The 12,566-nt window shown below is 46.3% G+C and overlaps 1 protein-coding gene across 1 annotated transcript in view; it reads left to right on the forward strand.

Moving 5' to 3' along the window:
* The window catches only part of PCLO (piccolo presynaptic cytomatrix protein), a 271,526-nt gene that overhangs the window by 228,314 nt on the left and 30,646 nt on the right, over positions 1-12,566 (forward strand). Inside the window, 1 exon segment of the mRNA XM_015422970.1 lies at positions 10,508-10,655. Within this exon segment, the coding sequence (XP_015278456.1) occupies positions 10,508-10,655 (148 nt within the window).

Raw genomic sequence — 12,566 nt, forward strand, 5'->3', positions numbered from 1 at the left:
GAAAGAGGGGAATGATGTCAGCTGCTTTGGTCCCCACTGCAGAGAAAGACTGTTCTTTTTCTAGGTATAGGCTGCAGGGAGGGGGGAGGAGATGGAAAGCTGAAGTGAGAGGGGCAGATAAAGGTAGGTTGATGGTTGGCTGGGAAGGAGATAGGGTTGACAATTCCAGGTTTGGAAATTCCTGGAGATTTGAGGGGTGGAGCCTTGAGAGGATGAGGTTTGGGGAGGGGTGGTACCTCAGAAAGGTATGATGCCATAGACTCCACCCTCCAAACCAGTCATTTCCTCCTAGGGAACCATTGTTGCCAATCTCCAGGTGCGAGCTGGAGATCACTCATAATTAAAATGCTCTTCAGATGGCAGAGATCCGTTCCCTTGGAGAAAACAGTGGACTCTGTGTCATTATAGCCTGCTGAGGTCACCACAGAAAATTGACACTGAGTGACCAAGGCTGGTGCACCTGCCCAGAGCCTCTTTCTAGAGCTTATTGTATTTATTTCCACAATGGGCCTTATTCCTAGTATAATAATAAATATCATGGAGAAAGGATAGGATCAATTATAGTAGATTTCGTAAGGCAAGGAAATGCATTGTTATTTATCACTTGAGACTGTGCATTGATGCCACTGTAATTCTCCAGTGGTTCTGGGTGGGGCAGTCTGACCTCTGGGAGAAGCTCCTCCCTATATGATTCCTGCAGGGGGAGGGGCTTTTCTCACGTTTCCCAGTTTTTGGCCCTGCCTCACATCCATTGGATGCCACTTCCTACACTCTGCACAGAGCATGGTGATTTCCTTTGTTTATTTTAGATTTTTTATTTTCCCCTTTTCCTTTGGGCCACCTAGTAAGCCCCCCTGTTTGGGTCAGCTGAGGGCAGGAGGGCCTTTTTAGCCCTTGGAAGACCCTTTTGGGGAGTGGGAAGACTTGCTACCTTCCCCCCTCCTGCGCCTTGTTTCCAGTGCCAGCAAGAAGCCTAGGGGAGCCAACTGTAATGGCGGGATGCCCTCTCTGCTGTTCTGGTCCCCAGTGGGTCACTCCAACCATGGGGGCTCCAGCTTTTAGGCAAGGAGTTCTTGAAAGGGTTTGTCAAGCTACCTGCAGTGGTGGGGAGCCTTCCCCGTTGATCTGGCCCTTGATTGGTCTCCCTGGCCATGGGGTCTCCATCCTTAGGGCAGGGAGCTTCCCCAGTCACTTGCTTCAGGATTGTCAGTGCCCACTGCAGAGTAGTGCACCACCCTCCCCTCATCTACGGCTTGAGAAACCTCTGGAGAAAATGAGCCTTGGAAGGAGCACCATGAGGTTTGGGCTACTGCAGCTATTTGGGGACATCTGAGCCATGGTAAGGAAGATCTTTACTCACTCTTTGAAGGCAGTCAGTTTAAAGCCCCCAAAGGCTGGAAATGGCATTATAGACTGGCATGGGTGATTCCATGCCCCAAGAGGGCCCCTACTTCAACCCAGGGCTCCCTTCCTCCCCTGCTCAGCCCTCTATTGGTGGGTCCCAACCGGAGACTGACCCAGCAAGGACTACAAGCCTGGGCCTTTTGGGGGGAAATGCCCAGGCCAACCTCATGGAATAGATCAGGAGGACGATTAGAGAGGCCATCTTGCAAGCTGCGTTTGGGACTGATAGGACCTCCACCAGGTCTCACAGTAGGCACAGTCACAGCTCTCCCTCGACTAGTGCCTCAGGCAGTAGGGAGATGGACTGGGCCTCTCACTCTCCACACACACCCCAAGAGAAGGAGGCTGGAACACCACTCCAGAACAAGTAGAGAATCTAGCCCACTGCTGGGGAATGAAGACCAGGACTCTGAGTACTCCGATTCCTCCCCACGCAAAGAGGAGGGGGAGCTGTCAGACATGGAGGAGCCAATAGTCACCACCATGCAGAATCATCTTTTCCCTCAGGAGGTCTTCTACAAGATCCTGCCAATGGTCCTGCACATTCTGGAGATTCCAGTGAGCAGCAAGGAGGTGGACATACCTGACCCCAAGTACTGTACAGGTTCCACCAGCGCCTTTCCACCAGAGGGGTCAGTCCCTCTTGGGATCCCTTTCCCTGCTGCATTTGATAGGGTGGCATGGACCAAGTGGGAGGCCCCAGCCAGGGGAAGATCAAATCACTCTATTATTTCAAATCCTGTGGCTAGCTTGTGTTCCAGTTAAGTTCTGCCCACAGACGCAGACAGATTGCCTAGGGATTCTTGTGACATGAGAATTGAGCAGTCCCTGCAGAAGGACTTTGAGGCCTCCTCCACCTCCCTGAGGGCATCAACCACATGCTCACTCTTTGCCAGGGCTATCTACTCATGGGCTTCATATCTCTTATTGGCTGACAGTGATGTCCCTAAGGGGCTGAAAGATGACCTGAAGAAGATTGCCCTGGTAGCAGCCCTCATGGCAGACACCTCCTTGGATGCCATCCAGCTATCAGCCAGGGCCATGGAAGGGCAGGAAATATTACCATCAGGAGGAATACGTGGCTTCGCAGCTGGGAGGTGGACCCCTCAGCCCAAGCAAAAGTAGCTAGCATGCCCTTCAAGGGTGTTTAGGTTTTTGGGGAAAGGATGGATCAATATCTGGTGGAGAACAAAGATAAGAAGAAAGTGCTTCCCTCCCACAGAAGGAAAGATGAGGAAATGTTTCCAATCCTTTTGGAAACCCAAGCATACCTCAGGTTTTTCAGCACCCAGACCCTCTAAGGGGAGGTGACAACACAAGCAGTCAGGGGGAAATAGGGCCTCCTTTGCCAGGATGTCAGGTCAGAATCCAAAAGGCCACAAGGAAAGTACATCAGCATGACTACAGTGGGGACCTAGCATCCACAAAGATAGGAGACCAGCTTCAGAGGTTTGCATCCTACTGGGAATTGACCATAGGCAACAATTTGGTGTTGTACACTGTAAAGAACGGCTCCTCTCAAGAGCAGGGGGGGTCAAACTCATTTGTTATGAGGGCCGAATCTGACATAAATGAGACCTTGTTGGGCTGGGCCATGTGTGTCATAAAATGTAATGCCAGGTAGCGGAGATATCTCTCCCTTATAATAATTGAATAGCAACGTTCTATTTCGCAACGTTCTAAATTTGGCCCCTTTAGTGTTAGGCCGGAAGAACTGCCACTCAGAAGACACTGGCTGGGTTGACTGGCTGCTTTGTGCAGTCCCGCCCAGCGTTCCAAGGTCATTTGCATGTGGAAGCTGATTGGACTTCACTCCATTCCACCCCTCAAACTCAACCCCCCCCCCCGGCAAGGCAGTTGGAATTTTCAGTTGCATAACATACCTCATAGGGGAGAGGAGAATGATGTCAGCGGCCCTTTCCCTAGGCAGAGGCTGTGGGGTGTGTGTGTGTAAAACTTAAGACAGACAGGCAGATTAAGGTTGGCTGATGATTGCCAGGAAAGGACATAGGGTTGCCAACTCCAGGTTGGAAACTTCCAGGATATTTTAGGGATGAAGCCTGTTGAGGGTGGGGTCTGAGGAGGAGGAGGAAGAGGGGGACCTCAGACAGATACAATGCCATACTGCCCACACTCCAGACAAGCTGTTGCCAGTCTCCAGGTGACAGCTGGAGAGATCTTAAAGCTTTGGTGCTAATTCAAAGTGCTGCAATTTATCAACAGAGTAGTGTTTTGGAAAATCTTGAGGAATTGTTTGGTGCATTTACGATGGGGCTCCTGGGGAACTATTGTTGCCAATCTTGGCCCAGCAGCCATCAAACCATTCTCTTCAACCCCCTGCTGTGCAGCTGACTTCCCCCTAGGGTTGCCAATCTCCAGGTGGGACCTGGAGATCTCCCACTGTTACAATTGATCTCCAGATGACAGAGATCAGTTCCCCTAGAGAAAATGACTGCTTTAGGAGGGTAGACCCTATGACGTGAGGTTTGAGGAGGGGTGGGACCTCAGACAGGTACACTGCCATAGACTCCACCCTCCAAACCAGTCAGTCCCACATAGGGAACCATTGTTGCCAATCTCCAGGTGAGGGCTGGAGAGCACTCAGAATTACAACTGCTCTGCAGAAGGGAGGGCAGAAGTCAGCTGAAGTCAAAGGGGCAGATAATGGTAGGTTGATGGTTAGCTGGGAAGGAGATGGGGTTGCCAACTACATGCTGACAAATTCCTGGGGATTTGAGGGGTGGAGCCTGGAGAGGGTGGGGTTTGCAGAGGGGTGGGACCTCAGGTAGAATACCATAGACTACACCCTCCAAACCAGCCATTTTGTCCTGGGTAACAATTGCTGCCAATCTCCAGGTGAGGGCTACAGATCACTCACAATTACAACTGCTCTTCAGGTAGCAGAGATCAGTTCCTCTGGAGAAAACAGTGGACTCTGTCATTATACCCTGCTGAGGTCACCACAGCAAATTGACACTGTTTGCCCAAAGCCAGAGCACTGCCCCAGAGCCTCTTTCTAGATCCCGTCGTATTGCTTTCACAACGGGCTTTACTGCTAGTAAACCTTATAAAGGACACAAATACAAAGGGTGGTTTTTTTATTTAAAATAAAAACATGCTTAAAATATCAGCACTCTTACAATATTTTGTTTATTTAACAGTGTCTGATAACTGATACCTCTTGCTCTGAATTATTGCATCAAAATGTCTGTGCTGTTGCAATCTTGAGTATGTTGTTCAGGTGTGTATCTGTAAGCTGCAAACCTATGATGATTCAGCAGCAGCAGAACTGGAAGAAGAAGTGGACGACAGCCAGTTGCACTGCGGGCCTGATAGAAGTCCTCCAGGGACCTAATCCAGCCCCCGGGCCGCATGTTTTACACCCCTGCTCTAGAGCTTTGGTCAGTTCCCCCAAACAGATTTTTACAGGTGCCAAAGAACAGATGCCCCCAGAGACACCTTCTGCTGCTCAGCGCCATACAACACCTATTGGAAATAGGGGAGATAGAGCCTGTGCTAGAGAATCAAAAGGCTTTGGGGGTCTATTCCATCTTTTTTATCATTTCAAAGCAAAATGGGGATGTGAGGATCATTCTAGACCTCAAATGGTTGAACAGGAGAATTAAAGAAGAGGAAGTTCAGGATGGAGATTCTGAAGTCCATAGTGTTGTTAACACAGAAAGAAAAATGTTTTGGTCTTGATAGATCTCTCAGAGGCCTACTTGCACATCCCTCTTTGGGAATCATATTGGAGGCTCCTGCATTTCACTTACAACAGACTTCACTTCCAGTACATGCCCTTGAAGGGCATGCTAGCCACTTTAGCTCTTTGGGCTAAAGACATCACCAAGGGTGTTCACCAAGGTAATGTTGGCCTTTATACCATACCTGAGGACTTGGAGGGGGAGGGTAGCCATCTTTCTGTACCTGGATGATTTGCTGATAATGTCCCTATCTCTCTCAAGGCGTGAAGGATGTTCAGCAAACAGTATCATGTCTTCAGGACCATGGGTTCATCATCAACAAGGAGAAGAGCAGCCTATCTCCATCCCAGAGAGTCCTACACCTAGGGGCATGATAGACACGGCTCAGGACAGAGTTTTCCTATCTCAAGAGAGGAAATAAAAGATCATAACCTCAATACGGGAGATCTCTCAATGGTCCCAGGTAGAGGTGATGTCACTGGCAAGGATTCTTTGGGTGATGGTCTCCTATCAGGACATCATCCAATGGTCTTGCTTTCATCTCCACCTTCTACAGAAGTTCCTCCTTCCATTTCAGGAGTTGATAGTCAAGAGGCGGGACAAGCTGGTTTAACCCCTGGCATCTCTGATTCAACAACTCCAGTGGTGGACAAGCCCCAGAAGATTCCTGGAGGGGACTCAGCTAAGGGAGCTGAAGAGGACACTTATGACCTTGGATGTCAACCTCATTGTATGGGGGGCTCACTCTTAAGGGAGAATGGTGCAGGGCACTTGGTCCCAGGAGGAAATGTCCCAGAGTATCAAGTTGCTGGAACTCGGGGTGATCAGGCTAGGCCTGTTGGCCTTCAGAGATCTTCTGACAGGACACCATATGCTTGTGCATATACACAACATGACAGCGAAGTCCTATGTCAACCAACAGGGGCACCAGATCCAGGTCTCTGAACACAAAAGATAGGCTGATGCTTCAATGAGTGGAAACCCATCAGAAGTCAATCAAGGCCTTGCACATAGAAGGATGCACAAATACAGTGGCAGACTGGCTCAGGAGGAGAATGCTGGACCACACAGAGTGGATGCTGAACAAGACGACCTTTCAACAGATATGCTACAGGTTCAGAGAGGTGGCTATGGACCTGTTCTCAACAGAACAGAATTGTCAGCTCCCAAGATTCATCTCAAAGACAAGATCCCAGTGTGCCATAGGGGTAGACACACTAAGCTGTTAGTGGCCGGATCTCCTACTCTGTGCTTCCCCCCGACACAGATAATACAGAGTGGTTCAGAGGATCATAGAGCTGCAGGTGGAGATGGTATTAGTGGCTCCATTTTGGTGTGGTTTCAGAACTCGATGAAGCTATCGAGCAGGGAGCCGTGGTGTCTCCCAAACAGAGGGGATCTTCTCTTGCAGGGGCCCCCAGTGGACCCACAGATCCAGCTGCTAAGCCTCACAACTTGGAGGTTGAGTGGGCACAACTCAAGGAGATAGCTTACGCAGAAAGGATCATAGACACTCTAGTAGCTTCCAGGAAAGGGTCCACCAATAGGGCATATAAGAACACTTGGCAGGTTTTCCAGGCTTGGTGCTTGGACAATGGGGTGGAACCCCTCACAGTGAATGTGGGAGATGTCCTGGTCTTCTTACAAGAAGGCCTGGAGAAAGGTCTTAGCACTAGTACCCTTAAAAGACAAATGGCAGCTATCTCAGCAGTTAGAACTACTTTCCAGCATCCCCCTATAAAAAGGTTCCTGAGGGGCTTCACCTTAATTAATCCACCTCAGGTTCATCATTTTCCCACCTGGAACCCATGGCCACGTGCTCTTTCAGGGAGCTTATATTCCTAGGGGGGATCATCTTAGCTACAAGGGTATTGGAACTAGGAGGTCTCTCAGCAAACAAGGAGCTCAGTGTTTTTCATAACAACAGAGTAGTGCTCAGAACAGTGTCCTAAAAGTAAACTCCACTTTCCACAGGTCTGAGGGTATAATCCTGCCATCCTTCTTTCCAAATCCCAAATACCCTCAGGAAAAGGGATGGCCCTGTTTGGATGTAAAAAGGGCCCTGAGTTTCTATTTATTTATTTATTTATTTTTAATTCAATTTATACCCCGCCCTCCCCACAATGCAGGCTCAGGGCGGCTTAGTTCTATTTGGATAGAACTAAGACTTATCGGAAGAATTTGTTCATCTCTTTCAGGAAGTCCCCCTTGGGACACAAGGTTTCTACTTCCACCATTAGTAGGTGGACTAGGGACTGTATAATCTTTGCTTACAAGTCTGCAGGCCTGGATCTTCCCCCAGGTGTCACAGCACACTCCCTCAGAGGGGTGGCAACCTCAGCATCATATAGATCCTTTCCCTCCTTGGAGGTTATCTGCAAGGCTGCCACATGGAGGACCCTCCATTCATTCACCAGGAACTATAGGATTGATAGGTTGAGGGTCCTACGGCATGCCATTACAATCTAGGAACCATCTCTCCCTCCCAGGGACAAACTGCTTTTCTATGTCCCAGAGGTCAGACTGCCCCACCCCAGGACCACTGGAGAACAGAAGATTTATCTCACTTACTGGCAATGCTCCCTCTAAGCTGTGGAGTCTTGTGATCAAAAAATTCTACTTTGTGAGCTACTGGCATTAAAGTTGTGAGCGAGCGATTTGGCTACTGCATAAAATAGTTTGCTCTGAAGCCATCGTTCCTGAGCTAAGACAAAAATGTGTGAGCTGGAGGCTAAAAAACTGTGAGCTAGCTCAGACTAACTCAGCTTAGAGGGAACATTGCTTACTGGTGAATCGTCCTTCTTAAAGGTCCGGGGGTGGGGCAGTTACCAAGGGTAAAATTTAGGACAGTTCCCATCACCAAGAGGGCATCCTGTACATTACCAGAACTATGAGTTTATTGTCCTTCTTGTGATTAGCCTGGTGAAAGTAATGGAAATGCAAGAGGTTTTGCCTTAGATTTTGGGTTAGTCTTAGTTTTCTTCTCTGACTACCTTGACATATGATGTGGCCAAGAAATAGCATGGATTTAAGTTAATACTTGGGAGAGGGGTCTTTTATTGCTTCAGGAGGACACTGGAGGATGTGAGAGAAGCCTCTCCCCCTGCAGGAATTGTAAAGAAGTGGTGACCCTGTCTGCCTATAGGGAGAAGCTTCTCCCAGAGGTCAGACTGCTCCACCCCTGGACCACCGAGAAGTAAGATTCTCCGGTAAGTGAGATAAATCTTCCATTATTATTGATGGGACTCCAAGCATACAAAATTCACTGTTTAAAATTAGAAAGAAACACTATAATGAAATCATTTCATTTTGTCTTCTTAACAACTCTATGATTTCAGTTCTTGTGAGACATGGGTATGCCATTCAGTAAGCTTCGTGTCTAGGTAGGGTTTGAACCTAGGTCTTCCATGCTCAAGACTCCCTCCAATATACCACACAAAATTGTAAAGACTTGTTAGTAGCGTCTAAATCACAGTCATTTTGTCATTGGTTAACTGCTCAATCTACAGACATCAACGATCTTTAGCTGCCCCTTGACTCTGCTTTTTCTTTTTGAGTGTTACTGCATTTCAGCACTTTTGCTGTCACTACTTTCCCACCTTCCTAAATTGATGTGCAATTACATGAAATTGCTCCAATTCTTTGTCTAAAGGCTTCATTCATGAGCTATAACCAGAACCTATGAAACATCTGTGGAAGAATTATGAGCTTTGCCATGGAGCATCACAGCACTGCTCTTTGCAACATCATAATAACTATAGAATATTTTAAACATTTCCTTTTTAATTCCTTCCTTTAAGTAAACTGAATATTAAAGGTAGTAATGGGGAAGATGCCATTGGTAGATAACTTTTGCAAGTAATTCCATATTTGTCTTAGCCTTTGCTCTTGTGTATGTGTGTTAAATTGTCTGTTATTGTCCTGGACAATTGTGTTCAAAATGTAAACTAATGCAGAGAATCATTGGCAAGAATTATTTTGTGAGATGTTGAATTTTCAAGCGTATTTCTCAAATTGTCTAAAGTGGAAAAGGGTAAAAAGGGTAATAAATTTTGAGACATCAAAACAGGAGAAGAGAGCAAATGTATGCTCCCAAATACCTCCAGAATTTTCTTTGAAGGTATGATGATTTTACCCTCCCGCACAGAGTTTCCCTTTATCTTGTTCTTGACTGGGCTGCCTCTTTTCCTTTATCCTTCTCTGGCTGGCCCACCTGGTTGTTTGAACTTATATTGCTAAATGCTGACCCAGCTTAGGAAACTCAGGGGAGAGTCTAAAATCCTTCTTTTGTCTTTGTTTTATAATGGCACATGAGAGGCTGATGGTAGTTCAAAACTGACAAACTGTTTTATTTCAGTTCGAGGGGAAATGGTCAGGTAAGAATTAGGTTTAGAACTCACAAGGTCAACAGGCAACAGGAATTAGGTAACTTTGTATAAAAATGAACACCAGATAATTTGTCACAAACAAGTAACTGTTTCTATTATTCAGACCAGTGTTTAAAACTTGAGGAGAGAGATTACCTGGCAGTTTTTTTTCCCCTTTCATAAACTAGCATAGCCTTCTAGGTCTCACAGACCCTAAAGTTCGTGAAGGCATTCACACAAGTTCCAGTTTCCTTCCTTATTCACTTCTTCAGACTTGATAGGGATGTGCTACGAGTCCCACTTCCCTAATTCAGGATCCTTTTGATCCTCTCACAGTCTGCTTCACTCTCTCACTGACTCTCTCAACTGAAGAATTCCATTCATCCCCTGTCACTCAAGGTTCTTAGACCAGGTTATAACCTTAATCATTTACTGTCCATCATAGGAACTGTTTTTCATGAGTCCAGGATACAAAATAAGTTGCTTGGAATTTTTCCAAAAGGGCTGTCCAAAAGACAAGAGTTTTTGACTATACTACTATTTGTAAGACTGTTTGAACTTTTACTGAGCAGTTGAGAAATATATTCAACTAGTTATGGGGCATCTGAAGACATTTTCTGCATAATTTCTCTGGTACTGTATGACAAATTGGTGTTTGCTTTTTGTCATTTTCACTTTTTTAAAAGTTTCCAGTGTAATGAGTGCGTGATTTGATTAGTGAGACTGAATTGTACAATTATAACTTAATTAGCATATGAGAGTTTTCTGCCAGTTGGGAGGAAATCAGAATTTTAAAAATGATGGCTCCATGAATTAGCCTTGGTGCAAACTGCTGAATAGGTTGACCAGGAAAGAATAATGACCTGATGGAAATTAGGAGCAACAAGTAAAAGGTTTGGGGGCTTGTTTAGGGTTTGTTTTAGTTGGTTGATTGGTTTTGGCCTCTTACCTCTTGAATAGCCAGGTCCTACTAATGTTGTTTTCACTGAGGTTTTCACTTGTTTAGTAACCCACCATTCCTACTTTGTACAGCAAAGCCCACCAACCACCGACAAGGAGAAAGCTCCATCTCAGCAGGCTCATCAGCCAGTAGCTTTGGCAGTGGATACAGTGTGGACAGTGAAGGAAGCAGCAGCACCAGCATCACCGGAGACACCAATATGTATCCCATTCCGAGAATGTAAGGCTTTTTCCAAAATGCTTGGAATTCCATTAACTGGACTTATGTTTCATCCTTTACAGTCTGATGCTTTTCCCCCTTGTGACGTTCCTTCAGCCCAAGTTTAGTCATGTTTACTCAGAAGTAAGTCAATGGTACTTAACTCCAGCAAAGTATGCATAGGATTGCAGGCTACCTTTATTTGTTCTGAACTTGTAGACCAATCTTCCAACCTTAAGCAGTCATAAAACTCAGGAAGAAGCCCTAGAAGGCTCAAGCCAGAAGCAGAACAAACATTATGCCAAACCTCAGCCTAGTTCTCCTCAGACTTTAGTGAAATTCACCAGTCACATGAAACTGAGCACAGAAGGTACCCTCAGAATGCTCCCAGTGCATTTGGGGGGGGAATTAAATATAATATATTTCGTATTTATACCCCGCCCTCCCCAGTGGGCTCAAGGCGGCTTACAGGGGCAAGACAACCTTGCCATAATAAAACAATAATATACATAATAATTTAAAAACATATAATACATCTTAAAAAATCCTAGTTGAACAAAGTGCTCAGTGACTTCCATGATCTAGAGATGGCAGGTCGTATGTCCGAAGTTCCAAGAAGACGGCCGAAGGCTTCTTCCATACTAAGATGTTTCCTCAGGACCTCAGGGCGGTGGTAGTATAGTAGGGGCGGCAGCTCCTACTCAAAAGCCTGGCGGAAGAGCTCCGTCTTGCAGGCCCTGCGGAACTGCACAAGATCCCGCAGGGCCCGGATCTCCCCTGGGAGCTTGTTCCACCAGGTAGGAGCTGCCACCGAAAAAGCCCTGGTCCTAGTAGCAGCTAGTTTGACATCCGTGGGGCCCGGGATGACTAATAAGTTTTGGGCCCCTGACCGTAGTGCTCTTGGGGGAACATACGGGGAAAGGAGGTCCCTCAGGTAGGTTGGACCCTGGCCATATATATATTTTGTTCAATTTATATCTCGCCCTCCCTGCAAGCAGGCTTAGGGCAGCTAACAACAAAGAAGTTACAAAACCATTAAAACCAATTATAATGGTACAATAAATTATTAAAACATTAAAAGAGGCAAAACAATACATTCATTCATATAGTTCCAGCAGTGCTGACTGGATGACAGAACAAAGATGGAATGGGAAGATATAATAGGGCAGTTTTCAGCAAGGGAGGCCAGATGGTTGGGCATCCACTGCCTCAAACAAAGACCTGGCGGAACAGCTCCATTTTACAGGTCCTGTGAAGCTGTAATAAGTCTCTCAGGTTCCACCAAGCAGGGTTTGATGTCAAATAGATTGGCACAGTCCTAGGACAATACGAAAACCAAAAAGAACTGTGAACAAGTGACACTTAATAAATTTCTTTAAAGAATAAATTATACAAAAAGTGAACAGTAATAATATACATAATAATGAAAAATTGACGGTGATCTCCGGAATGTCTTGCCGTTTCGAAGGTAGATCTTCTTCCAAAAAGAAATGTGAGACAAATACTGTCTCTCGGTAATTCATTTCCTCTGGTGACGTTTCAAAGATATCAATGAAGATTTTCAATGTTCATAATAGCTGTAGTATCTAATGGAGCCTACCATGGGCTATTGGTATTGTAATGCCCCTGCAAGCCTCCAATCCAGCCTGAGAGCAACTGACTCTGTGCTGCTTCCGGTTTCTAACATCACAGTTCCTTTGCCCAGTCTCTCCTATTTCCTGCTTGGCAGAAGAGAGAAAGAAAGCCTTCCCTCGATTGGCTAAGGGCTCCTCCCCCCCTCTGGGGAGGGAGAGGGAGGGAAAGCGCCAGAGAGAGGGGGGGAAATGGCTTCTCATGGGGCTTTTAAGAAGACCAGCAATGTTTTATCCCAGGTATAAGCTTTTGTGTGCAAGCAAACTTTTTTTTCTTCAGAGACAGAGAGGGAGGGAAAGA

The sequence above is a fragment of the Gekko japonicus genome, unplaced genomic scaffold, assembly GCF_001447785.1.
Source record: "Gekko japonicus isolate JY-2015 unplaced genomic scaffold, Gekko_japonicus_V1.1 scaffold145, whole genome shotgun sequence".
Classification (NCBI taxonomy): domain Eukaryota; kingdom Metazoa; phylum Chordata; class Lepidosauria; order Squamata; family Gekkonidae; genus Gekko; species Gekko japonicus.